This window comes from Panulirus ornatus, chromosome 13 (assembly GCF_036320965.1).
Source record: "Panulirus ornatus isolate Po-2019 chromosome 13, ASM3632096v1, whole genome shotgun sequence".
Classification (NCBI taxonomy): Eukaryota; Metazoa; Arthropoda; class Malacostraca; order Decapoda; family Palinuridae; genus Panulirus; species Panulirus ornatus.
The window spans coordinates 3,978,034-4,004,993 of record NC_092236.1 but is presented as its reverse complement, the minus strand read 5'-3'; the positions used below and the strand labels follow the sequence as shown (position 1 = coordinate 4,004,993).

At 45.6% G+C, this 26,960-nt stretch overlaps 1 protein-coding gene across 2 annotated transcripts in view; it reads right to left on the bottom strand.

Moving 5' to 3' along the window:
* The window catches only part of LOC139752675 (uncharacterized), a 59,342-nt gene that overhangs the window by 24,683 nt on the left and 7,699 nt on the right, over positions 1-26,960 (bottom strand). For both annotated transcript variants that reach the window (XM_071668448.1, XM_071668449.1), the window contains exons 2-4: positions 26,202-26,960; positions 25,270-25,427; positions 65-168 (exon numbers count right to left, since the gene is read on the bottom strand). The exon at positions 26,202-26,960 is cut by the window's right edge and continues 951 nt beyond it. In XM_071668448.1, the coding sequence (XP_071524549.1) occupies positions 65-168; positions 25,270-25,427; positions 26,202-26,960 (1,021 nt within the window). The remainder of the gene's footprint in view (positions 1-64; positions 169-25,269; positions 25,428-26,201) is intronic.

The window sequence follows — 26,960 nt, the reverse complement described above, 5'->3', positions numbered from 1 at the left end:
CACAAGACTATATCTGTATTCATCTTTTATATCTATCTATCTATCTATCTTAAGCATGACTCACTCTGCTGACGTGGCCGAAGATGTTGGAGTAGAAGGCGAAGTAGTTGGGGGTGATGTAGAGCGTCCCCTGCAGCAGGATGTCTGACACGAGGGCGCATGAGAAGTCTGAAACACAAGACAACCTAAGGTTATAATCATGTCTGAATTCTGATCAGTGACAGAAGTGACACTGAAAGTCTGAAAGAAAGAATTTACAGAATGCGTCATCTTAACGTATGGAACATGCACAGCAGGCTACATGCTGTCCGATAGAGGCAATCGGTGAATCGGGCAGCTGCCTGAAGGAGGCGGGAAAGCAGTCGATGACTCGGGAAGCTGCCTGACCGGAGGGAGGCGGAGCTGGGCGGCGACGCCAGGCCGGGCCGGGCCGCTCGCTATGGTCGCTGAAGTGAAGTTGATTACAAAAACGAGAGATTAAACCTCAAGGAGACTCCCCGCGTCCCCGCTTACTTTACTTATCTCTAAGAGTGTGACATGAGAGCCCTAACCCCGGCTGATAAGGCCAACTAGAGTAAGAGAAGCTTTTGGCAGATCTGCTGTATTATTCGAGTAAAAGTTATACATTTAAAAAAGGAACTATCACGGTGAGATTACTGAGACCAACATTATATATAGTGTTTGATTATGGTAAATTACTTAATAACAGGATCTCCGGACAACCTTTAACGCAGTAGGAAACACTTGAAAAAACGAAGTTAATGAAGACAAAAGAAAAAAAAATTAGAAGACCGTAGACATCACATAACACAAGAGGCGAACTTCACTATTGATTTCTCCCGCTGCCAGGAGTCACAATATTCAATGAGAGTGAATTTTTTACTATGACAACTGGTAAGGGATCCTATCCCAACTACCTGTGAGGGGAGTTTCGTTCGTGAGGCCAGAATGAACTAAAGTGTTTGTGTATAGTTACTATTGTGTGTTGCGGGGGAATGAGCTTTACTTCATGTTGCCCCGTCTATCAACCTTGAATATGTATATATATCTACCATGTCTGTACTTCTGTGTGTATGTAGACACACACACATCAGCCTGAGCCAGCTACCCGTTCATCGACCAGATCCTGGGGGAGACGCACCTGATTTGGATGAGGGCCGACTGCATGATTCAAATTCATGCGGTCCTGACCCCGGGCAAGCACAATGCTGACGCTGACCACTACACCATAGAGGCCCGTGTGAACATGTGTATGTGTAATTACTACCTATTTCCACATCTAATTATCAAAACCAAACTACAAATCGTTCAATGTGTTCAAGATATAAAGTCAATACTTTGACATTCACGCGGCAACACGAGCCAACATGGGCTCTGGCTGTTTCTTCCGGAGCGACGACCCGGCTGAAGGACTTCGCTGTGGAGCCCCGCAGCCTGTATACACCCCGTAGCCTGTACACCACGCAGTCTGTATACCCCTCGACCTGTAAACCCTACAGCCTTTTTACACCCCTCAATCTGTATACCCCGCAGCCTGAACACAGACTTACTTTCTTGTTTCAGAAAGATGCAGTTGACGGCAACACAACGTTAAGGTAAGATAACCGGTAGGGATTGAGTTAAGAAGACAAAAAATTACTCTTTGTACCTTAACATTCTTGTTAGCGAAGACAGTTAACCTCCAGATGATGCAAAATACTAAGTCGGGAACTGAAGACCTCGTCGCCCTTCATGTAGGACGCTCGAGTAAGACGCACGATCCCTCTCTGCTTATGAATATACGAGCCTCCTGTCACCACATTACTTGCAAGTGCAACAGATCGAGGAAAGAGATTCACGTCTTGAGAAACAAAGCCTAGCGTTAGGTTCAGAAGCCACGACGTCATGCCCAAGGGTCGTAACATCGTGCTCAGGGATCATACCATCTTGATCAAGGGGCTAAATGACCCTTCTGTACTGGGTCTGTGTCTCAAGCCAGGGAATACGTAAACTAGAAGGTTGTTTGTGAGCGCCCGGACGCCTCCTGGTATTGGGAGCGGGACAAGTGACCAACAAAAACTGTAATAAGCAAGGAGCGGACCAGATCAATCCCCCCCACTCCCCCGCGCCCACACCGCCCAAGGTCGACATGAATAATACAACCTTCAGAGTGTTCCTCTAATGTGAAGAGTCACCACTAGGATCAGTGGGACGTATGACTGTACCACTAATGTCCAGAGAGGTGTGGTAATCTATTTGGTGGTCAAATCATAACTAGTGAGCATATTTACGACTATCTGTGGCTGAACATATCCGTAGCTGAAAGTATCTGTGGCTGGTGTTGTTAAATATATCGTCAAAATGTCTATGACTGTTGTGGAAGAATACACCTAGTTAAAGTAACGATGGCTAGTGTGACTGAGCAAAGCTAGTTAACATATAAGGCTAGAAACGTAGCACCTGACAGGTCACCACGTCTCACAATTGTTGCACAAGCGATGGCAGCTCAAGGGCTGACCCATCCGACGTTTGCTTTTCTCTCCCGATCCAGACAGTTACACCTCTTTGCCATCTTACGTTTTCCTAGACTCCTTCAGTCTTTCCATCTTTCTATTGTTAGGATTATACTTACCTGGAGAACGGGAGGCATTTTTACACATCTTTTAATTCAGTCCAACCATACTGTCTCCATCTGTCGTGCAGGTCGAAAGTTACGTAGGCATTCATGATTGGAACCTTTTAATAAAACAGCCCTGTACGTGTATCTATAACAAAGTACCTTCGCAGGAAGGCTAAGAATTGTAAGCTATGGCTTCGTATTTGTAATGTAATTCAATCTTCTAAAACGGAGAGTGAAGCTGAAGTAGACCACCGAATCGAATGTTCAACACACATTTTTTCCGTGAGACATCGAGAGGGCCAAAGCTATTGATCAGTTTTTTCTTTTTATAAAACACGAAAGACATTCGACTCAGTTTTCAAGGAATAACGGATATGCAGCCGAGTCACTTCGCCAAATTACCTTCGGAATATTATACCAGTGAAGCCTTACTTAAACCCATCGATCATCATTTACAATCTGCAAGTCCGTCACCACATTAATATCAACGGGTGTGAGGTAATGGGTGAGGCATGATCACTGTTGTGTGAGGGAGCGAGGCATAAAGTGGCACGGCATGGTGGTCACTGTGACAGGAGAGGCATGATGGGAGAGAAATGACAGGTGAAGAAAGACGGTCGTAGAAGACATGGAAATGGTGCGACGGGAGCATTCTGACGGGTGTGGGAGGCCAAGGGTGTGGGCAAGTCATCTACTCATTAGGTAGACACACACACGCTTAGTCGATTCTCGCCAAGTATGGATTTCCCTGGCCTTACGCTGTTCCATCGGCCCTGAGACACGCTGTGCCCGCAGGCTCGACTGACCTTGATACACAAATGTTCAGGGCCTCGAATGACCCTGGCACACAAATCAAGTTGTTCGACTGATTCTGATACACAAAATAAGTCGCTTTACCATAAAACATTTCATCACCACAGCATAACACTCTTCAACCACCGGTCTATGTACGACTATGACAGCTCAACCACCGTGCACAAACTTTGAAGTAATATAATGTGTGGAGGCACATCATGGAAACCATGGATTTCTGTTAGAAAGAATATAAACCCATCATTGTCGACAAAAATCTACATCTACTGTAATAATAAGAATTCGCGTATAGGAAGCAAAGGTTAAACGCCTCTACCGCAAGCATACTGTGAAGCCCATCATAATAAGTAAAACTTCTTAAAACTCTTAAGTCCCTTACTGTAAGTAACATTTAAACCCCTTACCATACATAAAGTGTAAGCCCTTTATCGTCTGCAAAGTATAAAAGCCCCTTGTTGCAGGTAAACCCTGAGGCCCCTTATCGAAAGTTAAAGTCTGAAATCCCTATTTGTAATCAAAGCTTGAGGTCCCTCATCGTTCGTAAAGCTTGAAGCCCCTCGTCGTAAGTTAAGCTTGAGGCCCCTTACCGTAATAAAAATCTGGACCCGCCTCACCGTTTAAAACATGAAGATTTTATTCAAAAAGTCTAAAACTCCTGTCTGAAAATCTTTAACATTCTCCCAAGATTTATTTGCCCTTGAAAAGGTTCAGCACCAGTACCGCCACCTCCTGACTATACAACCCTTCTTCCCATCATTTTCCCCCATCCCCCCTTCCAACATTCCATTCCCCTTCACAAACCATCCCTAGCCCTCAATCCACTATTCCCCCGCCCTCCCTCCTCTCTCACGCTCCTGTAACGGTCTCGGCGCTGTTGCCAAACCTACAACCACAGTAAAACATTAGTTATAATAGTTACAAAACCATTTTTCAAATGACAACCAAAATACTGCGAGAAGTTTCGAGAAAAGTATTTGAGAGATCTTAAGACAGAGACAGAGCCAGAGACGATAAATGAGTCGATATAGTAAAATATAACTGGCGCCCCAGTCCAATTGGCGGGTGAGGTCGGCGTACATGCAAGCTCCCGCCTGGCCTAATACTGCATGCAAACAGAGGTTGTGCTTGCCTTCATGCTGTATGTAAATAGGAAGTCGTGTTTGCCTTAATATTGGATGCAATTAAGTGGAAGTAGCTGATGAATATTATGGCCAGGCTCACCACATCTCTTTTTTCAAAGTTCTATTTTTACTGCCTCGGTAAAGAGGGGAAGTTCACAAAATAAAAAGTCTATTTCACAATTTCATTAACCCTTAAGGAGCAGATCAAAGATCGGGCCATCATACCCAGCAATCGTACCGTCGTGCTCAAAGGTCGTACTTTCGTGTTCTGCGGTCGTACACGCCACCTTTAAGGGGTTTAATGTAAAAATTCCCAGAAATATAAACTCGTGCAAGATAATCCTGTGATCATACACATGCAAAACAGGAAGCAGCTGACCTTCTGTTACTCTTAATGAAATTAAAAACGTTAATTACGACCACAAGACTATTTGGCTAGTTGAGAGGCTTTCAAATTAATGAAGTTGATGTTTATAAACGGTTCTTAACACAGGAAGATCTGACAGTTAAGAGCAAACGTCTAAACTACCAACAATAGCATGTGTTTTGCTTGACATGTAACTTTAAAGCTCTTGGGCACGATGATATAACCCTTATGTATGACGGTACGCTCCTTGAGCACGATGGTATGACTGGCGAGCATGATGGTACGCTCCTTCACCAAGATGGTGCGATGGTACGATCTTTGAGGTCCCGAGAGAGACGACCCCTGAGCACGACGGCAAGACCCTTGAGCACGACAGCCGCTGAAATGTCTCGATACAACAGACAACATATGAATATGTGAGTTCACCTCAAGACGAGAGAGAGAGAGAGAGAGAGAGAGAGAGAGAGAGAGAGAGAGAGAGAGAGAGGGAGAGAGAGGGAGAGAGAGAGAGAGAGAGAGAGAGAGAGAGAGAGAGAGAGAGAGAGAGAGAGAGAGAGAGAGAGAGAGAGAGAGAGAGAGAGAGAATGCATGAGGTCAGGAGAGAATCTATCAATTAATGTAATTCCCACCTTGAGACATATCAACAAAGTTCGGACGCGTTGCGAAGTTGAGAAGCTTAGTGAAGTTTTCACGTAGCCAGCGAGACGCAAGATGAAAATATATTCTTAACAAGATCAATAAAACGCGTGTGTGTGTGCGTGCGTGCGTGTGTGTGTGTGTGTGTGTGTGTGTGTGTGTGTGTGTGTGTGTGTGTGTGTGTGTGTGTAAACACTGAAGTACATAGTGAACTGTGGCTGACGAGGTCCGTAGACTTGTCACACCTGGTGACTCCACCACACAACTCCGTCTGCTTCCCTGACTATCACATATACCACAGCTTCCCCTACCACCCCACGACCCATACGTCCCAGTGGTACTTAAGCGACAATGTTTTAATTCTTGTCATCAACAATGACGGCGGACATCTGCTGTTAAATAGCTGGTGAAATCTATCTATCGGATCTAAACTCTTGTGCATCTTTCGCCTCTCACAATTCCACGCGACAAACTACTACTACAAACCAACATGAGTCTACCCCACACATCTGAAGATCATGTGTATCTCACGGTAAAATCTGAGCTGGGAACATCTGTGATATAATTTCCAGTAACTTCTACCTAACCTAGCCACCCTGCCAAACTTTAAGAGCTCTGAATACTATGTGGCGGTTTAGTAATTAGCGGAAGGGACGTGGAGGCTCGTTGCAGGAGTGGGGCAGGAATCTTATCACGTCTTATGACGTCTGAGTCCGGGTAACTGGTGCAGCCAAACACAGGTGTGTGTGTGTGTGTGTGTGTGTGTGTGTGTGTGTGTGTGTGTGTGTGTGTGTGTGTGTGTGCTAAAACGTGTGGAAAGAGAAAACTACAACGAATCCCGTCCCCCAGATGCCAAAGTCTGATGCCTGAAGGCGAGGGCAACGTCCTTGAGGGGGGAGGGAGGGTAGGAGTAATCATCAGGTAGCCGCTGATACATAGCGTGACCTGTGTGACGTAAGATAAGACGCTCTGGCTTATCTTCCGCAGAGCCCCGCAGACAGCGCCCACACATATCTCCCATCTACCGTGCGCGTGCGCAAGAGATTCACACATGGTTACATTTTCGTCTTCAACCTCCGTCACTCAGCAGATAGCTTCCTCAACCACACTAAAATAACCGGCTGTAAAACTGCAGAGTACAACGAAATTAGCTGTGATCATTTCTTCGCGGACACTGGGAAATACAGGCCAGAAATGAGAAATTTAGACAATCGAGGTCAGGTACGCCGCGAGACGCCCTGCTTATTCTACCCTACAGATGAGACCACAACACGCAGAGATTCCGCACTGCGCAAAGGCCACAGAGAGATATGGCTGAGAGACCATTTGCGTGACGCAGGGAGACACCTCAAGGTAAGGTGCCCCGTGACGCAAATGACGGAGTATGGTGTGTTACGTAACCGAGGCAGGCCTGTGACGCAAGTAAGAGTATGGCTGTTACGTGATCACGTAACACGAGACGTTAGAGCTGGTTGAGTGATGGTAGCCCGTAGCGGAGATCTTTGACAACGCGTGACAAAGGCGTCCTCGAACGACCCAAGACTGATCTTTTGAACTCCTTGGAACAAACGTGTCCACATCTACCGAAGACTTCACATGACCCGGCCTCTCTCTCTCTTGATCGCCACCCGCCCAGTAATCGTAGGGTCAGCTGACCAGCAAAATGCCCGAGCCATGAAAAAGAGGGTAATCCACAAGCCATGAAATGATGAGGTCGAAAGATCATGTTATATACACTGAGCGTCGTAGTGGCGTGTTCACCAACACGGCAGATATTCTCGCCTCCACAGTAACAAATCGGAGCTAAATCACGAAATATCATTAGTTTACTAAAAGCTTTCAGTAATGGTCGACACCACAACCATCAGCAACCCTTTCACCGTACCACTAACAGCCTCCTTCCCTGCCGTCGCAATGGGAACCAATCAGAGGCTTTTAACCCTTCCATAAAAGGTGGAGGTACAGTATGTAAATGTGCCTCCTCCTCCTCTCCGTCGCCGCCGCAATGCTGTTCTTTGTGAGCTGAGGATTAACGTTGTCCCCGCCCACCAGCAGCACAGCAGGAGGATTAGGGTGACCTTCAGGTTGGGTCCATCCTAGACCATGCAAGGTCGCAACCCCCCCCCCCCCCCTCCCAACACTGTACACTGCTACTTCGACATGGGCTGTGAAGGCAACACGTCCCATCAACTGAAAATGAAGAATAATACAAATATGATAAACAATTCTTCTAAATGAAAGAAGCAACATAGTGTAAATGTTCATACATTCGTTTACATATATTTTGGGAAATGGGTTAAAAAAAATATGATCCAAATGTTTCTCGAGACTTACTGTTCGTCCTTTAAAATATCTTACCTTTTCGCTTTTCCATTATCTCCAACTTCTCTTCTTCTCAGTCTTATATATTCATCTTTTCATCTTACTTCCTGTGCATCGTGACTCAACCCAAGTGTTCATTTCTATGGCCATGAGTGCAAACTTCCCCTCACTCCCTTCTTAGGTTCATGGCAGTAATCGCTCTCTCACCTTCCAACTTTAACCTTCTTCCACGTCTCCTTTCCTTCTTCACATCCCCTCCCATCTCACATCAGCTCCCCCTTCCCCCCGACTCCTGTACCAGACACCAGTTACAGTTTAACCATTCCATCTCCGTTCTTCTCAAAACTTCTCTCTCAATCTCTTGCCCTCTACGCCTCCCCTCGCCGGATCGCAAGATCCTGCGGCCAAAACAGAAAAGTACCGCGCTACCGTTCACCACGGGGGCTTCCAGATCCAACCCCTGTTTCCTGGGTCACCTGAGGGCATAATAGGACGCAGGTAACCCCTCTTCGCCCTGAAGCATGAGGCCGCTTCAGCAGTACTACCACACAGGCAAACACACCCGCGGCACACATTCGCATCGTCCCCACTGATGTCTCTGTGTCTACACCTGCTGACTTCCTTTGGGTGAAATGTCAAGTCCTTTGCCATTCTATTTTCTCGTATAGTCCCTATAAATGATCTAAGACACCTTGACTGGTATTTGTAGACATATCTACTTACTTGTACACTCACCAGTGTACGTAGTTCCATGATTCGTACGCTTGTAGGTTACGTCTTGTTTGGTGTGCGCTTGACCGACTTAGTTGACTGTGTCCTCATCCTCACTTGCTCCGGTCTTGTATACTTAGCTACATTTCTAGTATTTACATCTTTCTGAATATCTGGCTTACATTAATCATATTCCTAAATTAGCCAACGCTTTAGGACCCGATTGCTCGGGGCTACGTGTAAACTTTGAGGTCTTTAACTCATATCTGAATAATTCATTTTGTTTAATGAAGACTGAACTTTTAAATGTTCTTAAATCACATTGTTTCATTTATACTTTCTCGCCAGCGTGTTTCTGTACGCACGCCATGTCTATTCTCTTGCTCACCTTCCCCGGTATTTAATAATGTGCCAGACAATGCTGCTTTTAGGATGAACTTAAACCTGTCTGCAGGCTTCTAATGCATCCTCTTGATGTACAAATTCATACGTAAAGAATTACATAACTCCACAAGGGCAGCCATACGTTCACATGTCCATGACTTGAATACTCCATCAAACCCATTTCAGATTTGTCATATATCCTTGAAAATCCTTCCTGCTTGCGTCCTACTTCTTGCTAACTTACTTGCTAACAGTAAGCCAGGCTTTGTAATACTAGACAAAGGTCAACTGTGCAGGACACCCGCCTAGATCAGCACCTTCTTCGAGTGGGGACACGAACTGTATATGAATCTTCTTTCAAGGTCAGATAACGACTGAGCCAGTATGAGGATATTTTGAGACGTCGAGGGAAACAGTAGATAGATAGATAGGTAGAGAGAGAGAGAGAGAGAGAGAGAGAGAGAGAGAGAGAGAGAGAGAGAGAGAGAGAGAGAGAGAGAGAGAGAGAGAGAGAGAGTAAAACAAATATAACTCATTATCTTTCCAGCTGACGTGGTTTCCAATGGCGCAGGCGCACGTCCGTGCAGAGTCGCATACTATTTAAAAAAAAAAAAACGTAATGACATACGCAGTACGTTGGTTCTCTGAAGTTATTCCTGAACTAGGCAAGGGTGTGCCCAGCCCCACGGGTGGAAGGCTGGTTCATCCAGTCCCGCTGACCAGGCAAGGCTCGGGGCCCCTCCTGCCTAAAAATATATCTAGGTTACGTCCTGCTGGTTTTAAACGGCGCACGGGTGTAATTCTGCATCGTGTAACTTAAAACCCCTTGATCACAATGCTTGGGCATGTTGGCCTCGCCTCTCACCTGGATCAAATCAGAGGTCACGCCATCATAGCTAAGGATCGAATTGTCGTGGTAATGGGGTTAAGAACTGCCTGGATTCGAACCCTGGTTCTGACTATTTTTTTTTCATCCATTAACTCTCATTTAACAAGACTATGTTACCCAATGGAACTTAAACTGGTTGATCAATTATGGAATGAAAGGCAGGCTGATTATCAAAATACCGAAATTATATGTTTAATTCCAATGATCTTAAGGTGAACTCATGACAAACCATGAGAAAATAAAATCCTAGGCATGATGTTCGTTGTAGCTACTCTACAGTAAAATCATTAAGTGATCAATGAAGGAAAAGTTACTCTACAGTAAAATCGTTAACTGATCAATAAAGGAAAAAGTTACTCTACAGTAAAATCGTTAACTGATCAATAAAGGACACAGTTACTCTGCACTAAAATCGTTAACTGATCAATAAAGGAAACAGTTACTCTACACTAAAATCGTTAACTGATCAATAAAGGAAACAGTTACTCTACACTAAAATCGTTAACTGATCAATAAAGGAAACAGTTACTCTACACTAAAATCGTTAACTGATCGATAAAGGAAAAAGTTTTAGTCGAGCGAGGAACCGCAGCGGACGCGCGGGGTAACACTGCTCACGACAGCTTCTAATGCGGCGTCCGACGCGGCTCTTTGTTCTGGAGCGCACGGCGGCGCCGAACCCCAGCCAGGTCTTGTGCATCGCCATGAGAAACAAACTGACATGACTGCCCACTACTGCATATATGTATAACCTTGAGCACGGAAATAAGACCCGGTTTTTGCCACATATTGCCGTGGGCGGAGAGGGCGTGTGTGAGCATGTTGCACACACACACACGCCCGCTCACCCTTCCTTCTGTCATTCCCCACACGCCACCTCGCCTGCTAATGATGAGAGCTGAGAATGGCTGTAAAATTATATCAAGGTGTCACTATTTTATCTTAGCATATATATATATATATATATATATATATATATATATATATATATATATATATATATATATATATATATATATATATATATATATATATATATATTGGAAAGGATCACAATTTTCCGCGTGGACTCATAGGAATATATATATATATATATATATATATATATATATATATATATATATATATATATATATGAGATGAGAGAGCTTGGAAAGTGAGTCAGTTGTTCGCTGATGATACAGCGCTGGTGGCTGATTCATGTGAGAAACTGCAGAAGCTGGTGACTGAGTTTGGTAAAGTGTGTGAAAGAAGAAAGTTAAGAGTAAATGTGAATAAGAGCAAGGTTATTAGGTACAGTAGGGTTGAGGGTCAAGTCAATTGGGAGGTAAGTTTGAATGGAGAAAAACTGGAGGGAGTAAAGTGTTTTAGATATCTGGGAGTGGATCTGGCAGCGGATGGAACCATGGAAGCGGAAGTGGATCATAGGGTGGGGGAGGGGGGCGAAATTTCTGGGAGCCTTGAAGAATGTGTGGAAGTCGAGAACATTATCTCGGAAAGCAAAAATGGGTATGTTTGAAGGAATAGTGGTTCCAACAATGTTGTATGGTTGCGAGGCGTGGGCTATGGATAGAGTTGTGCGCAGGAGGATGGATGTGCTGGAAATGAGATGTTTGAGGACAATGAGTGGTGTGAGGTGGTTTGATCGAGTAAGTAACGTAAGGGTAAGAGAGATGTGTGGAAATAAAAAGAGCGTGGTTGAGAGAGCAGAAGAGGGTGTTTTCAAATGGTTTGGGCACATGGAGAGAATGAGTGAGGAAAGATTGACCAAGAGGATATATGTGTCGGAGGTGGAGGGAACAAGGAGAAGTGGGAGACCAAATTGGAGGTGGAAAGATGAAGTGAAAAAGATTTTGTGTGATCGGGGCCTGAACATGCAGGAGGGTGAAAGGAGGGCAAGGAATAGAGTGAATTGGATCGATGTGGTATACCGGGGTTAACGTGTTGTCAGTGGGTTGAATCAGGGCATGTGAAGCGTCTGAGGTAAACCATGGAAAGCTGTGTAGGTTTGTATATTTGCGTGTGTGGACGTATGTATATACATGTGTATGGGGGTGGGTTGGGCCATTTCTTTCGTCTGTTTCCTTGCGCTACCTCGCAAACGCGGGAGACAGCGACAAAGCAAGGAAAAAAAAAAAAAAAAAAAAAAATATATATATATATATATATATATATATATATATATATATATATATATATATATATATATATATATATAACCCTTTTCCTATGGCTTCGCAGCTTCTGAGTTGCGTCACAATCATTTGGAGGAAGAGATGCGCTCCTTAAATGTGATAAGTTGTTCGACGACATACTTTCCCTTTGCAGTAAAACACGTTGTCACCTTCTACCAATCTTTAACATAATAAATCTCTTCCTGCCTTTCTACTGGAACCTTTTTTTTTTCACAGTAAAATGTTATTCTCTCGACATACGCTTGTTAAAATTCCTAATGTTCCCATTTACGTCCTGGACAAGAAGCGAAAAACTTAAACCTTCCCTAACTTGGCCTCCCCCCCCCCCCCCGGCAGTTATCTTAGAAAATGGCGCCTTACTGGTTCAGTTGCCAAAGGTCAAAGATAACAGTTGTGGACGACGTGCCTTAGTGTTATATTTTCTTACGATAGCTTCAAGCCGTCACCACAGACGCGGGAGTCTAATATGCCCTGGGGGTTTACAACTCGAGTCAGTACCGGGAATGTGCGACAGTTTGTGTGAGAGACGAGTCATTCGAGGACTGACCGTTATGACACCTCCTTCCCTCGAACAGCTTTCGTCGTTCCCTCTTCCTTTAATCTTTCCACTCTGAAGGAGCTCTGATAAATTTCTATATCCTATTTCTCTACTTTTTTTCCACCAGTCAAACGAAATGGCCTTAGATTGGAGAAAGGTTCCTGTCCGTACCATGTCGGTCTATATGAAGAGAAAAGAGAAATCAAAAGCAGTGTCCAAGGAAGGATATAATATTCAGTTTCATTTCCATCTAACCACTGGTTTTCAACGTAGAAAATAAAACATGTGCATGCATGTATATAAACATTGCACATTCGAGGTTACTAAGGTAACCGACGCCAACTTAACACCAAGAGACTGCCGGTGTAGCAACAACTACGTACGCGCCGCTTGGCCTAACCTTTTAAAAGGCTTGGCGGAAGGAGTGGGTAGCCGGGCAGGACGACCCCCGTTACTGCAGCGACCAAAACATTTTGGCGGGAAACGTATCTATAAATAATAAGGCGGGGGTTTTGGCAGGAAACAACTCTTCACATTAGGCAGGGAAACCTTTTCCTCAGTTTATCATAACCATTATCTAATTTCATATAAGGGGGCATCTGAGTGCTAGAGGATGGTTTGTTAAAAATGTGGGAATGCGCCAAGGCTGTTGAATGTTACCATGGATGTTTAATGCTTTTATGGATGGGAGTGATCATCAATGAGGATGGCACTGAGAGAGAAAAATAAGAGGTGCTCAGACATGAACTGGAGGAACTTAAGGTTAAAGTGTGCAAGAAGGCTACGAGATGACGGTGTTCGCTCAAACTCTTAATATAACGACCTAAGGAAGTGAGACGGCAGTTGATCGAGATGAGAAAAACTAAAACTAAATAGAAGCAGCACATATGGATGCCTTCCGTAACACTGCTGGAACTAGAAGAGACGCAATGGTAATGTTAGAAAGGCAGATGACATGAGGAACTGACTGAGAAGGCTTTGGATGAAACCACTAAATGCTATGGTTATGTAGCAGGTGAAGTACACTGGTTTAGGAACATCTGTAGGAGAATGGGGAGGTGTAAAAGAAGAGGTGGCCATGAGCACGACGGTACGACCCTTAAGCACAATAGCATAGACCCCTGAGTAGGAAGGTACGACCCCTAAGCACGACGGTACGATCCTTGTCGAAAAGATACAAACCTTAAGGACGAAGATACGACCACTGAGGACGAGGGCACGACCCTTAAGGATGAAGGTAATGCCCTTGAGGACGAAGGTGCGACCCTTGAACATCTGCGTTGGAGACCTTTAGTTCTCATGGCCTGATCCTTAAGGACCAGGTTTCAAAAGCCAGGCCATCATGCCTAAGGTCAAACAGGGATGTCGTGCTCAAGGTGGCGTACTGCCCTGCTCATGCATGGTCTCCAATCCTTCCTGGTAAGCAAGCGGGCGGTACAACTGCTGCGTCTAGGATTCAGACTCAGTCTCGAACGGTTCAGCTGAGCTGGCTCCTGGCTGGCTGGCTGATAAGGTCATGGGTTTCAACGCAGCAGCTGCAGTACCTTTCTTCTCTCGTCCAGCGTGTTGTATGTATACAGTGAATACTACATACATCCCTCGTGGGTGACCATACCTTCTGATGAGCCGCTGTGTATCTACTGATAGTTGTATATCTCAATCTATGTATACATCTAATGTGTTTACCTGTGACATTTACCTTGTCAACACCGGTAACCGTGTACGTATGACGTCACTCACTGATTAGTAATAATCACTATTTGTTTATCAGTCACTGGGTATATACGTTCTAGTTATAGTGTATGTATATCATACAGATAGTCCTTCTGTAGACTCACACTCCGTCTTCTAGAGAAAACGTGCTCTCATATACTCTAAATCTTAAATGTAAATTTTTCAGTAAAAAAGAAAAATTCTAATTCGTTTACATATATATATATATATATATATATATATATATATATATATATATATATATATATATATATATATATATATATATATATATATATATATATTTTTTATTTTTCTACGTCAGTCGAGATGGCATGGGTGACTGTATTAACCAGATACAGCCATAATAGATTTTCTAGACCCATATACCATTACTATCATATAACCTCAGGACACCTTCTCCAGGGAGCTCCCTCAGCTCCACGGCTGAGCTAAAATCAGCAGCAGGGGAAGGATAGACTCCTCTGAAGTAGGAAGTATTCTTTCTCTTATTTCAAACAAGGCTGCTGGGTCAGTGCACCTACTCCTCTCTCTCTCTCTCTCTCTCTCTCTCTCTCTCTCTCTCTCTCTCTCTCATCCCTAGGCTACAGACAAGCCTCCCGAGTTCCCCAAGGTCAGCCTCTGTCCTGGCTAAACAATGGGAACTTTTGGACCTCCCTCCCTCGCACTCAACGCTAATCTACATCACGTAATCTCTTGCACATTGTGTGCTGGGGGGTAGGGGGGGGGGTGTAAGGTGAGGAGTGGAGGGGGTTGAAACTGGCGTCCCCTGCTCTTACCTTCACCGCTGGTCGGTTTCAACACCTGGGAGCAGCGTCTCTCCTCAATCCGCCAACATCCTGACTACCAAAGCCTTCGTGAGGGAGTCCCAGGGACCATCCTTAACATGGCTTCATATCACATCAAATACAACTCCAAACTGTATAACTTTTAATCAAAGCCTTGAATAAGTTAACACCAGTAATGCTCGCAGGAATATCCTAATTAAATTCACGTACTCCAAACATTTCGCCTTGAAGTATATTTTGAGAGGAATAGCGGAAGCTGCTGGTCTATCAAGAGAAAAACATTAAAGGCTTCACATAACAACAAAATGGGACATTTACAACTTGAAAATGCGTTGTCATATGCTATTGGGCTACTCATCCCAAACTAAATGGGTAATGCATCAACCAACCAGCATACGTGTCATGATCGAATGGGGGGCTGTACCTCAAATTAATGGGGTTATCAATCATCATTTCATCAGCATACGTGTAATGACCTAATGGGGATATCTTCCCTTAACTACTGGCATATCAGATGATACTGGGCCTTCAGTCACCATATTCACTATCGTGCTATCTGTCAGAAGGTGATGGGGTCTCTATTAGATTCCCTGGCTATTGGTCACACAGACACACGCCACTCCTACCCCAAGCCAGTACGTCACATGACCACGAGACCAAGACATCGTTGTCTGACTCGAGTATGAAACTCAACAAATTTGCACCAGCACATGACGTATAGTGGAGCATCATTCCCATTTTCATTTCATTAATTTTGCATCGCAGCTTCAAGCTGAAAGTTAAGCCTTATGTTCACAAGTTCTCCATGTAAATTTGAAATAACGCACCCAAAGCTGTGGACTTATCCACGGGTACGTATGGCGGGAAAATGGGCAAGAGGCAGGGCCAGCGCGTAGCTCTCACCACAAGGAAAATACAAAGCTACAAAGAACGAGTCGTGTGAGATATGTGCTGTCAAGAGATAATGTGTGAGGAAAGACTGTATGTTTGTGGACCGAAATCCAGCAGCCGGCGTGTGGGTGAGGAAGAAAGAGAAAATACAGTTTCTTGGATAAAAGGAGTGACACCTGACAGCTAACGAAGTGCTAGAGAGAGAGAGAGAGAGAGAGAGAGAGAGAGAGAGAGAGAGAGAGAGAGAGAGAGAGAGAGAGAGAGAGTTTTATAACTCTACGACAAGGCAGATCTGTATCATCTTATCACTCCACGATAAGGGAAAGATAACGCAGCCAGTCAGGCGGGCATCTTGCGTAAGAAACACGCCGATAATGGATCACTGAAGCCTTTTGTGAAAACACCCAGTTTATTCCTCAAGTCAGCAGCTCCTTGTTAGAGCCAACCATTGCTATTCTGAGGCCAAGACTCTACTAAGGTCTAACTGACCCATGGCGCGGGATCAACTGGTTCAGAGGTCAGTGGTGGCAATTTTTGGGCGACACAGAGAGAAAACAAAGTAGAAAATTAACTGCCAGAGACAACTACGAGATAAAGAAAGAGTGAGAGACAAATGTAGTCTAACAAACCTTGAGATACAAACATCAAACAGCCTGATCAAAGCTTAGAACACGAAAATGATGACATAAAGATATCAATAATTTGACGAGAGTTGATTCCATGAGCACGACGGTACGACCCTTGAATACGACGGTACGACCCCTGAAAACGAAGGTATGACGCTTAGATATGATGGCCAGCCTTTTCGTCAAGGGTCGTACCTTCGTGCTCAGGGGGTCGTGCCGTCTTGCTCAGGGGTTGAATGCAAGAGAAATAATAATAATAATAATAATAATACTAATAATAATAATAATAATAATAATAATAATAATAATAATCAAAATAACGAAATGAAATGAAATTCGTCCATGGGTGTTCGAGGTCAGTGGGGCATGATTGGCTGTGTCACCCAACCATGTGACAAGAGATCGTAATCAGGTGATAGCCAGGTGGCGAGGGAAGGGGGAGAGGGAGGTTGCAGAGGGGAAGGGGGTAGAGAGACTGAGGTCCTCACGTGGTCCTGGTCTGGCTACACTGCCAGGTGGGGTGGGGGAGGGGGAGGTAAAGGGGGTGGGTTGAAGCACGACTGTGTAAGGTCCTTCGTGGTCCTGGCCTGGCGACACTGCTACGGCAGGGGCATCATGCGATGATTTTTTTTTTTTCTCTGCGTTCATAATGAGCGTTGGACACGCTACGGATCTCTCCACGCCTCAATCCCATCCCCCTCAGCCTGTACGTTCTGTGTCTGCCCATATGTCTGCTGCCTCTCTGTTTGGCTATAACGTACGTCTGGTGTATATGCACATAATGTGTGACGAAGCTATGTATACCTGTGAGTAAGGAAGCTATGTATACCTGTGAGTAATGAAGTTATGTATACCTGTGAGTATAAAGCTATGTATACCTGTGAGTAATGAAGCTATGTATACCTGTGAGTAATGAAGCTATGTATACCTGTGAGTAATGAAGCTATGTATACCTGTGATTAATGAAGCTATGTGTATGAGGCTATGTACAACAGCGAGTTATAGTTCATCGAACATCTCTAAAGGTGTTCACGAGAACACGGAACACAACTCGCTAAGCGACCGATTATATTTACATTAAACTCACGGTTACCAAGAGGTGTGTGTGTGTGTGTGTGTGTGTGTGTGTAAAACCTCGCCTTTCACAGAAAAAAAACAACCTTACGGCTAGCCAGCCGTTCAGCTTATTACAGCCTTGTGGAGAAACGACTCGCATGTGGAATTCTGAGTGAAACACACGTCAGAACACCGTCCCAGGGAGGGAGCGAGCGAGCTAGTGGTCCCGAACCGTACATTCGAGACGTGCCGAACCACCAGTTCAGACACAGGGTTACAAGTGTTCGCTTCATCTCCGAATATGATATGACAGCTGATGACACCAGGAATATCTTTACGTCTAATAATAATGATGATGATAATGATAATAATAATAATAATGATAATAATAATAATAATAATAATCATAAGTAAATATCCTTAACTTTTACCACGCAGGAAAGTTTGGGTCTTATTTCCGGCTTGTGTGCTCAGGTGTAGCCCGGCCAACACTCACTGTTTACTTCGTGCCACCAACGGTAACAGATCTCGTGGACCTGATTACGCAGGTGGCCACAGTGATGGCTGATAAGGTCTCCCGGCTCGAGATGATGGGAGTAAACACCGTGGGCCCGATCTATGACACCAGGGGCTGGATATGACCTGTGATACGGGGACTAGACCTGATCTATGATCAGAGGGCTGGAGCTGATCATAATACCAGGTGTCTACCTGATCTTGTAATACAATGGTGCAAGTAAATCTACGATACGGCCGGCCTTCTAAAAACCAAATGTGCAGAGGTCCAATGATAGCTCATATGCCAGACAAACTCGCCTGCTGGCCACCCGAAGCCCTGACACACACAGGGATTTACCTTATTAATATGTTTTTTTTTCAGGTCGACCAACCCTTATCGAATTACAGATGACTTATGGTGTACTCGTATCTAACAGATGTCTCCCACTCAGCGGGAGTTTACCCCCCCTCAATTCCCAGAAAAGTAGGATAACTACACACACACACACACACACACACACACACACACACTACACCAATAAACAATTTCCCAGTATAGCAATCCCAGAAGTCTACATTACGAATTCAGAACACCAATCTATATAAAATACAATTCTATCCATCACTTCAACTGCTGTACAGTATTGTTCGTTCGTTATATCAAATATTTACATCTCTATATATCTAAACATTGATATGCCCCAGATGGAAAAGAGAGGGAACGCTACACAAACTAAGGCTAGGTGGGCTTTTCATGGAACACTTGCGTCGCCTGCAGCCGAACACAGGTTTTCTGGCAGCGTTAAAAAAAGTTTGGTGAACAGTTCGCCTGGGGTACATTAAAAACCATCTGCATTCAGTTCCTTGGCCAAAGGTGGATTTTTCTTCAAGCTATAACTCAGGTTAAGTTCCAGGCTAAACCATCCTATATATGGCTGAGGCAAAACTTAGATTTACTATTTCTTTTTTTTTTTTTTTGCCATTCAGTTATCCATATGCAATTATAGAGATGTAAAGAAACAACTGTATGAAATACAAGTTAAACATTTTGATAAGGGGCAACATCCAAACTAGAGCTAAGCGTCTTGTATCAGTCAGTTATTCATGGCTGAACTGCATCCAGTTATAGCTTCATACACCTGACTTGACCCTTACACTTCAGGTCTACATACATACCTTCACTAGGACGTACGTGACGACGGACAGACGGACGGATGATCATGACGGACAGAGCGATCCCTAAACGTCTGCGACGCTAAGCAAGCCACACACACACACACACACACACACACACACACACACACACACACACACAAAGACACACCACACAGACACACAGACACAAACCCTTCGTGCCACATATGGCTGGGGATGATAACGTGTGGGTAGAGCCAACGGCAGGACACGCACGCCACCTGTTATGTTAGTGGCTCAATAACGGAGGCAGCTTCCACGGGATGTGAATGGGCACACGGTCAGTGTACGTGGTGAGAGATACTGTCCATGTGGATGGTCAGTGTATTCGTGGTAATGGCCGGTGCAAGTGAGGATAACCAACGCTTTCAACCCATCTCTTTTTTCACTAACTACAAATATATAGCAGACTTCCGTGTAAGACACGACAAAGGCATGTTATTACATAACTATTAATCTTATTCATTTTTACAACGGTATGTTATTATATACCAATTAATTATGTTTACTCCTAAAGTCCACAAGTACCAATTTGAATATTTTCGAACTTGACATTAGTCTGAAGTGCGTCTTGTTACTCGTTACACATCTATTCTGCCTTTCACGTGCGATATATCACTAGACGTAAACAGAGTAGGGCAGGGGCGTTATTTCCCTTCGTCGTCGTGTCTGCACTGGACACTTCGACGTGTCCTGCATACAGGAGGGGTGACTCCAAGACCCATAGTGTACTTTCCCGGAAGAGTATGTGGGCACTCACACCTACAGGTGGCTGAGCGAAGGTCAAATGGGTTAAGTATTTCATGAGGACAACGATACGTCATGAAGACAATGCCAAGGGTTAACCTGGGTACGTCGGAGAGGAAGTCCAACATTTTCAAACACGAGTCTGACGAGGAAGATCTTGTGAGGGAACCGATCATGCTATTGCTTGTGGTGCATTAATGACAACGAACAACTGAAGTGCATTACCTCTCGTCACACATACAAACCCACGACAGAAGTCAATCGCGCAGTACATAACAGTCATTACTATGCTGCAAGGGAGTTCGCCAAATCCCGCATTGGTCCTGCCTCACAGCATCGTGAGGAGCTGGCAAGTAAGGTCTCCAGCCGGGTCGTCTCCCGAGCCTGCTAAAGTGACATCAGGTCGTTATCCTTATCTCTTGGTGTTGCCACGCAGCACCACCCCTACCGGGACCTTGTGTAACTACCTTTTCGTACTGTACGTGGGGAGGGAGTTCTACATTCGTGGGGCCCTACCTCTGGAACTCTCCCTAAAATTTTCAAAGCTTTTTCTCGTATTCTGCTAAGCTTCTGAGACGAACAGGAAGCATGACTAGCTACGTCGATGCATCTGGGTTACTCGTGAAAAAAAGGCGAGTGAAGGGAAAGGTAATGTGGCAACAGATTCTTTTTATCAAAGTGACCCAAATGCTAATGGGAGCGCAGAGTAGGTGTACTTTAAGTGTCATACTCTCTCTGCCTTCCTAGACTCTCCAATCTCTTATACATATCTTTTACCATTACCCTTGGCTTCCACCTCCCGTCCCTATTCCATTCCCTCAGCTTCCTACGTTCCTGTTCCGTCTATCTCAGGTAAACATGTGACAATCATCGCCAGGATGCAACGCACGTCATCCTATTCAGTGTTTCCCACATACACATCACTTACCTCCCGCCATCATACAGATAAGGAAACCTATTAAAGACACTGGGAGTGAAGGGGATTTCTTACGACATCCACACTATTCCCCCGGAAGTGTGACCCGCGTCCAAAACAACCCTCCCAACCCAAGAAGGTCCGTTCTGTTGTTGCTGTTATCTTGAGCGGCAACGGGCCAGCCCGACCTCCAGGACACACAAGGTTCATTCTTGAACCCTGAGTCTCGACAGCCCTCACCTTGTCTCCTGGTTTACCTCATCCTCTCACCATTTCCATCGTTCGCGACGAGTAGTGTCTCGAGCTGTTCCTGCCAAACCAAACTGTGACTGGATGCTAAAGGAAGTGTGTGTGTGTGTGTGTGTGTGTGTGTGTGTGTGTGTGTGTGTGTCTGTACAACCATGAATAAACCTAAAAATAGCATTTCTTAAGTGGAAGAAAAAGCAATTATACCATCAGCCGCCCATGAAACATATCATTCAACAACGAAGAACTGGCAGGTGAGTGGGTCGTAATGCCTCTCTCTCACCCCCCTCCCTCCCTCCCCCCTTTGTTGTGGTCGGTTACCGTAGCAATACCGTCAATACTCGGCCTGTGGCTTACGTCTCTTATCACCCCATTCACCGGTCAGCCACCACGAAATCGAACCTCGGCACCCAACTGACCAGTCAGCAACCACAACCTCGAACCTTGGCGCCTCATTCACCAATCAGCCATCATGATGTCGAACAATGGCAATCCATTCACCAATCAGCAACTACAACCTCGAACCTTGGCGCCCCATTCACCAATCAGGCACCAGAGCCCTCAAAAGCCGCTGTATAAACACATCTCGAGTTGATTGGTCATTGTAAACTGAAATGTTTATACGATACGCCAAAGATGTTGGTAGACAAAGGCTTTAGGACACCATCTGTTTTCTCCCTACGGCTGAACACAAGTCCAAAAGCCGTAGAGGGAGCAAGGCGAGGCTGACCTCGCCTTATCTCTACCATACGATATCAGAGACGAGACGCTAGACAGGAATATGCGAGCCGGGAAAAAAAAATATTTTATTTACACATAAAGGCGTAGGAGCGACTCCTCGGCTGTGTGAAGTGTGGCGGGACACGCCACGCCACTGTCGACACGCAACCAGGCTTCGATACCACCCCTCAGTGACGTCATGACCCCCACTGCTGTTTCTAAGGTCCAACAATAAACGTTTACGGAAGGGTATTTGAATATCATTTCCCCAGTAGCGTCCAGGATCCTAATAATTCTCAGGATCAATCATGTCCAAGTTAATATTTGTTTTCACACACACACACACCATCCACCACTGAGCGAGTGAGGAGTGAGGTTAGAACATGGGAGGAGGTTCTGTCAGAGGGACATCTTTACATAGCATTATGGCGTTCAAAAATGTTCACACTGCACATGGTAAGGTGGTTCCTGCAGCGGTTGTGGTACCAAACTGCAACTTGAGGATGAGGGATGTCTCTGTTGGCAGGAAGTGACGGTGGTCGAATGAGGTTTGTGATGTTTGGATGACAGACTGGTGATGATGACCAGTGCTTCGAGTGCCTCTTGGTAGGTGGTGGATGACCTTTTCTACATATTTTCTACTGGCCCCTCTTGCTTGATTTACAGGTAGGGGGACCAGGCGGGGAAAGCTTAGAAGCACGTGGTTCGAGTGAAACCTGTGTAGATGTTTATGAGTTCAAGGCGCACGGAGTATAAATGTCTTGAGAATGTAAAGACTACAGATAGAGCTCCGTCCAGCTTAGTGTATTGTCTATACTGAAAATGAGAAGCTTGGCGGTCTGAATCTCTCCAGTTCCCTTCCTACAGTTCCCTAAACCAACCTCACAAGTAGTATACGGACGGAAAATATACCATACCTTCTCTGGACTCCTTCCTTGTTCAACAGATAATGAAGAGCACAAGGGCCTCTCCAAGGCTGAGAAATGTGCATACAACGTGCATTCCGGAGGTAAAATAACTGCAATACAAGAGCACAGCACCACAGCACAGGGGAGTGGCATAGCAAGAGAGGCAACAGAAAATAAGGGACAGCAAAGGCACCACAGCAAGAGGGGGACCTGGTGCTGCAGAGGCGGTGTCTGTTATCATCTGCTGAGTTATGTCCTGACGCACGGACTTTGAGCTTTCCAGGAAACGATTCCAGCCAGGGTATTGCCTCTGTTTTGACAGTGTCGGAACACTGATGATTCGCACCAAGCAGGAAGTTGCCTGTACTGTGACAGTGTCGCAACACTGAACATCTGCACCAGCCAGGGTGTTACCTCAACTTTGACAGTGTCACAGACCTGTTGACTGGAACCAGCCAGGGTGGTGCCTTGGCTCTGTCAATGATGCAACACTGATGACAGGAACCAGCGCAACACTCCCAGACAGACACCCACAGAATGAACGTGTTTTATGTGAAAACATATTCAAATGTACAGTAAAACAAGAAACACAAGTACACGAATACACAAATTGTGGTACACAACAGACACATAAATACCAACATACTTAAACAGGCGTATGCCCACACTCAAGCTGATCTAGTCACAGAAGCATAAATAAAAGGAAAATATAAAATGAATTATCACACCTTAAAAAAACCTAGCGAGTGTAAGGAACAGGAGAGCCTTCCTCAGCCAAAAGTATGAGTGTCTTCATCCTGCTCAAGAAAGGCACAAGGAAGGTCAGGACAAGGACGAGGGTAATCGTTCGATACAATACGAAACTTGGATGCAAACGTAGCTGTAAGGGAAGGTTGACGCCAACACAGTCTCCGACGCCGACGCTCGACGGAAGAGCAAGAGAATGTACGTCGCACGGCACGACTGTTGCTCCTAGTGTGGGATGTATGTATCGAGGCTCTACCCTTTGTGTGGGTGGTGTGGGAGGACTTATGGTACGGCTCTTCCCCTGGTGATGGCGCGTGTGGAACATGTGGCGCTGCTCTCCCACCACTGTGGGTGGGGGTGTCAGACGCTGGAGGGGATGGATGCCCCCTGACGCGACCGGTGGAAGGGGGACAACGTAATATCTATCAAGGTGGAAGGGGGTAACGTCATATCTATCAAGGGGAGGGGGAAGAAGGGTTTAGGACAAACACACATCCAACACACTTAACCTAACCTTACCCATGGGGAGCGTTAAGGCAAATTTCAACCTATCGGAATCCACCCTCAGGAAAAGGACCAGGTGGAGAAACAGCCTTCGCCTACCTTACATTGAGGATGGTGTGAGGACGAGGAGGAACCTAACCTAACCTACCCTCCAGGTCGTCAAGGTAAACACCAGGCCGAACCAACCTATCTTTCCCGGCCATATCTTACCGACACCTGTTATTATGAAAACAGTAAAAAACAACGCCTTCCTAAAGACAGTATCAGGCGTCATCTACGTGCGGTTAATGAGCGGGGACCACCCTGTTGTGTCAAGGTGGGCGGGGGTATGTGTGGGCTGTGTGTGGTGTGGTGCATGGATCTGGTGTGGGGAGGGGGAAGAGAGGAGGAGCTACACACACGAGTGGCATGAAAGAAAAAGCTGGCTTTTTATCTAGTCTTCTCCAACGGTTTGTGTGTGTGTGTGTGTGTGTGTGTGTGTGTGTGTGTGTGTGTGTGTGTGTGTGTGTTTTATAGGACATATACAATGTAACGAGCCAGACGGAAATACAGGTAAACAAACATGTCACCGCCCACGTACCATCGGCAGATGATGCTGTGGTGCCTTCCTACCCAGAGCGGAGCTGCTCACAGCAAGGCACGATCCCACAGCAGGAATGCAGAAGGTAGCAGATTAATAATAACAACACAGCAGCTGAAGACGTCAGCAGATTACTATAAAAGGAGAGACAAAGTGGGGAGCTGCACCGGAACAGCAGGAGGGGACCGGGCAACACGTAACAACTGACGAGAGAACAACCGGGGTGACAGAGGGCCACATATTGAGCTACGTAACGACACCTGGACAACAGATGGACAACAGAATAACAGGGGAACAGAAGGAAAGGGAAGTGAATGAAGAAAAAAAAACCAGACATGGAAAAGATCAAGGAGAAATTATACAGAAAAGGTGGACAAAAAGTAACAATGAGGATCAAGGATGTGAAAAGGTGGAGCAGGAGGTCAACAAGACGCCACCAGCAAGGAGGATATGAACGAAATATATTCAGAGAGCAAAAATCAGAGCAAGGATTCATGAGGAGTACCCGCGGTGACTCATAATTCACAAGGAGTACTCACAGTTGAGGACCCACTCGTTGGAGGGGGCGTCGGAGAAGTGCCTCATGAACTTCTTGGTGCCTTTGGACACTCTGGGCGGACCCTCGCTGTCGCTGTGTCGCGGCGACGCCGACGGTGACATCGCCGGCGTACTGCGGCTCAGGTTCTTCAGGGCATGTCTAGCGGGGGGAACCAGAGTAACGGGTGTTAGTGGCGCAAGGACAGAGTGAGGATGTTTTCAGGTGACAGGAAAAGGTAATGGTGGACGTGTTCATTGGGAGGAGCGACGGCGGAATCATTCCACTGGCCTGGGACAATGTTGGTGGTGCTTCATGTTAGGAAAGCTGGTGTCAACGAAGCCAGTGGAACACGGAGAGTCATGGAGGAAAACTGCTTATGTAGATGGAGGAACAAAACGTTCACTAGACAAGAGATGGGCAATGTGAGGAAAAAAGCAATATATGTAGGTTGTCAACGGTGAAGAGAGAGTGTCAGTGAGGTGGATTATGTGGAAAATTCTGGTGAAAATTGTCTAACAGTCAACACGATCACATAAAACAAAATTTTCTCTCAAGGGGAAAACAGTTAATTTAAGCATCATATTCTAGGTATGAGAAGGTAAGAGACGTGATCTTTTTTTTTTTTATTTTCTGAAGAGACTCAGGAGGAAATTAATCTTAAAACTACGTAACAAATTGAAAATCGTTGTTCAGAAATCTAAAACAACTATAATCAACAAATACCTTACCTGCTACACTGCAGTGTGAGATAAATAGTTGACGGCGTATTAAGAGAGACATTCAGGGAATCAGCCTTACCTGTTGCATGCCATGAACCTGTGTGAGCGAGAGCTGTGCTAGGTTCTTCAGCGTCACAGACAACGTACCCTCAATGTACACCTTAAGGAAATTTTTCTCAGGGATTTACGACAACTCCCAACACTATACACTTACAAGGCACTGGCAGACTTCTTGCGAAATCCTCGGGGATCGTCGTCCGAGCCGGTGCTTATCCTGTAAGGTCTAGTCAACGACATCATGGACTGAGTACTTGACAAGTTCGTCTCATTCACAAAGACCTCACAACTGGAGGTCTCCCCCGCGCTCCCCCCCACGCCCGACGACGAGGGAAAAGTGTGTGTGATGGGCGTGGAGGACGTCGAGCTACTGGAAAGACGGTGTGTCGAGGTCGTCAAGGTAGAAGCCTGAGCTGCAAAGACTTCTTCGCCCTCCTGTCTGCCGACGCCCTCGGCCCACTGGATGGCAGAGGTTCTCTTGGGACGCAGAGGTCTCTCCTCTACAGAGGTGCCGGGGAGGGAAATCGGGCGTACCCGAGGCTCGGGTGGGGCCTCAGAGAGGGTATGTAGTCGACTGAATTCTGAGGGAGGTCTCCGTCGAACTTTACTCCTGACGTCCCAGACTGAGGAAGCTTTGTGGAGCGTCTCATGCTGGTCCTCTGTGCTGCGTCCACTCAAGTCCATCATGGACTTGCTGGCTGACGGGTGGTTCCTGGGCATGGTGGTGGTTGCGGTAGCGGTGGGAGCGATGGTGGTGGTGGTGGTGGTGATGGTGGTGGTTACGGTGGTTGCTGCTGTTGCGGTGGCTGTGGTTGGTGCGGTGGTAGTGGTGGTGGTGCAAGAGACTGTGGTTGCGGTGGAAGCGGTGCTGAAGAAGTGGTCGTGGTGGCCACCACGAGATAAAAACAAAGACTTC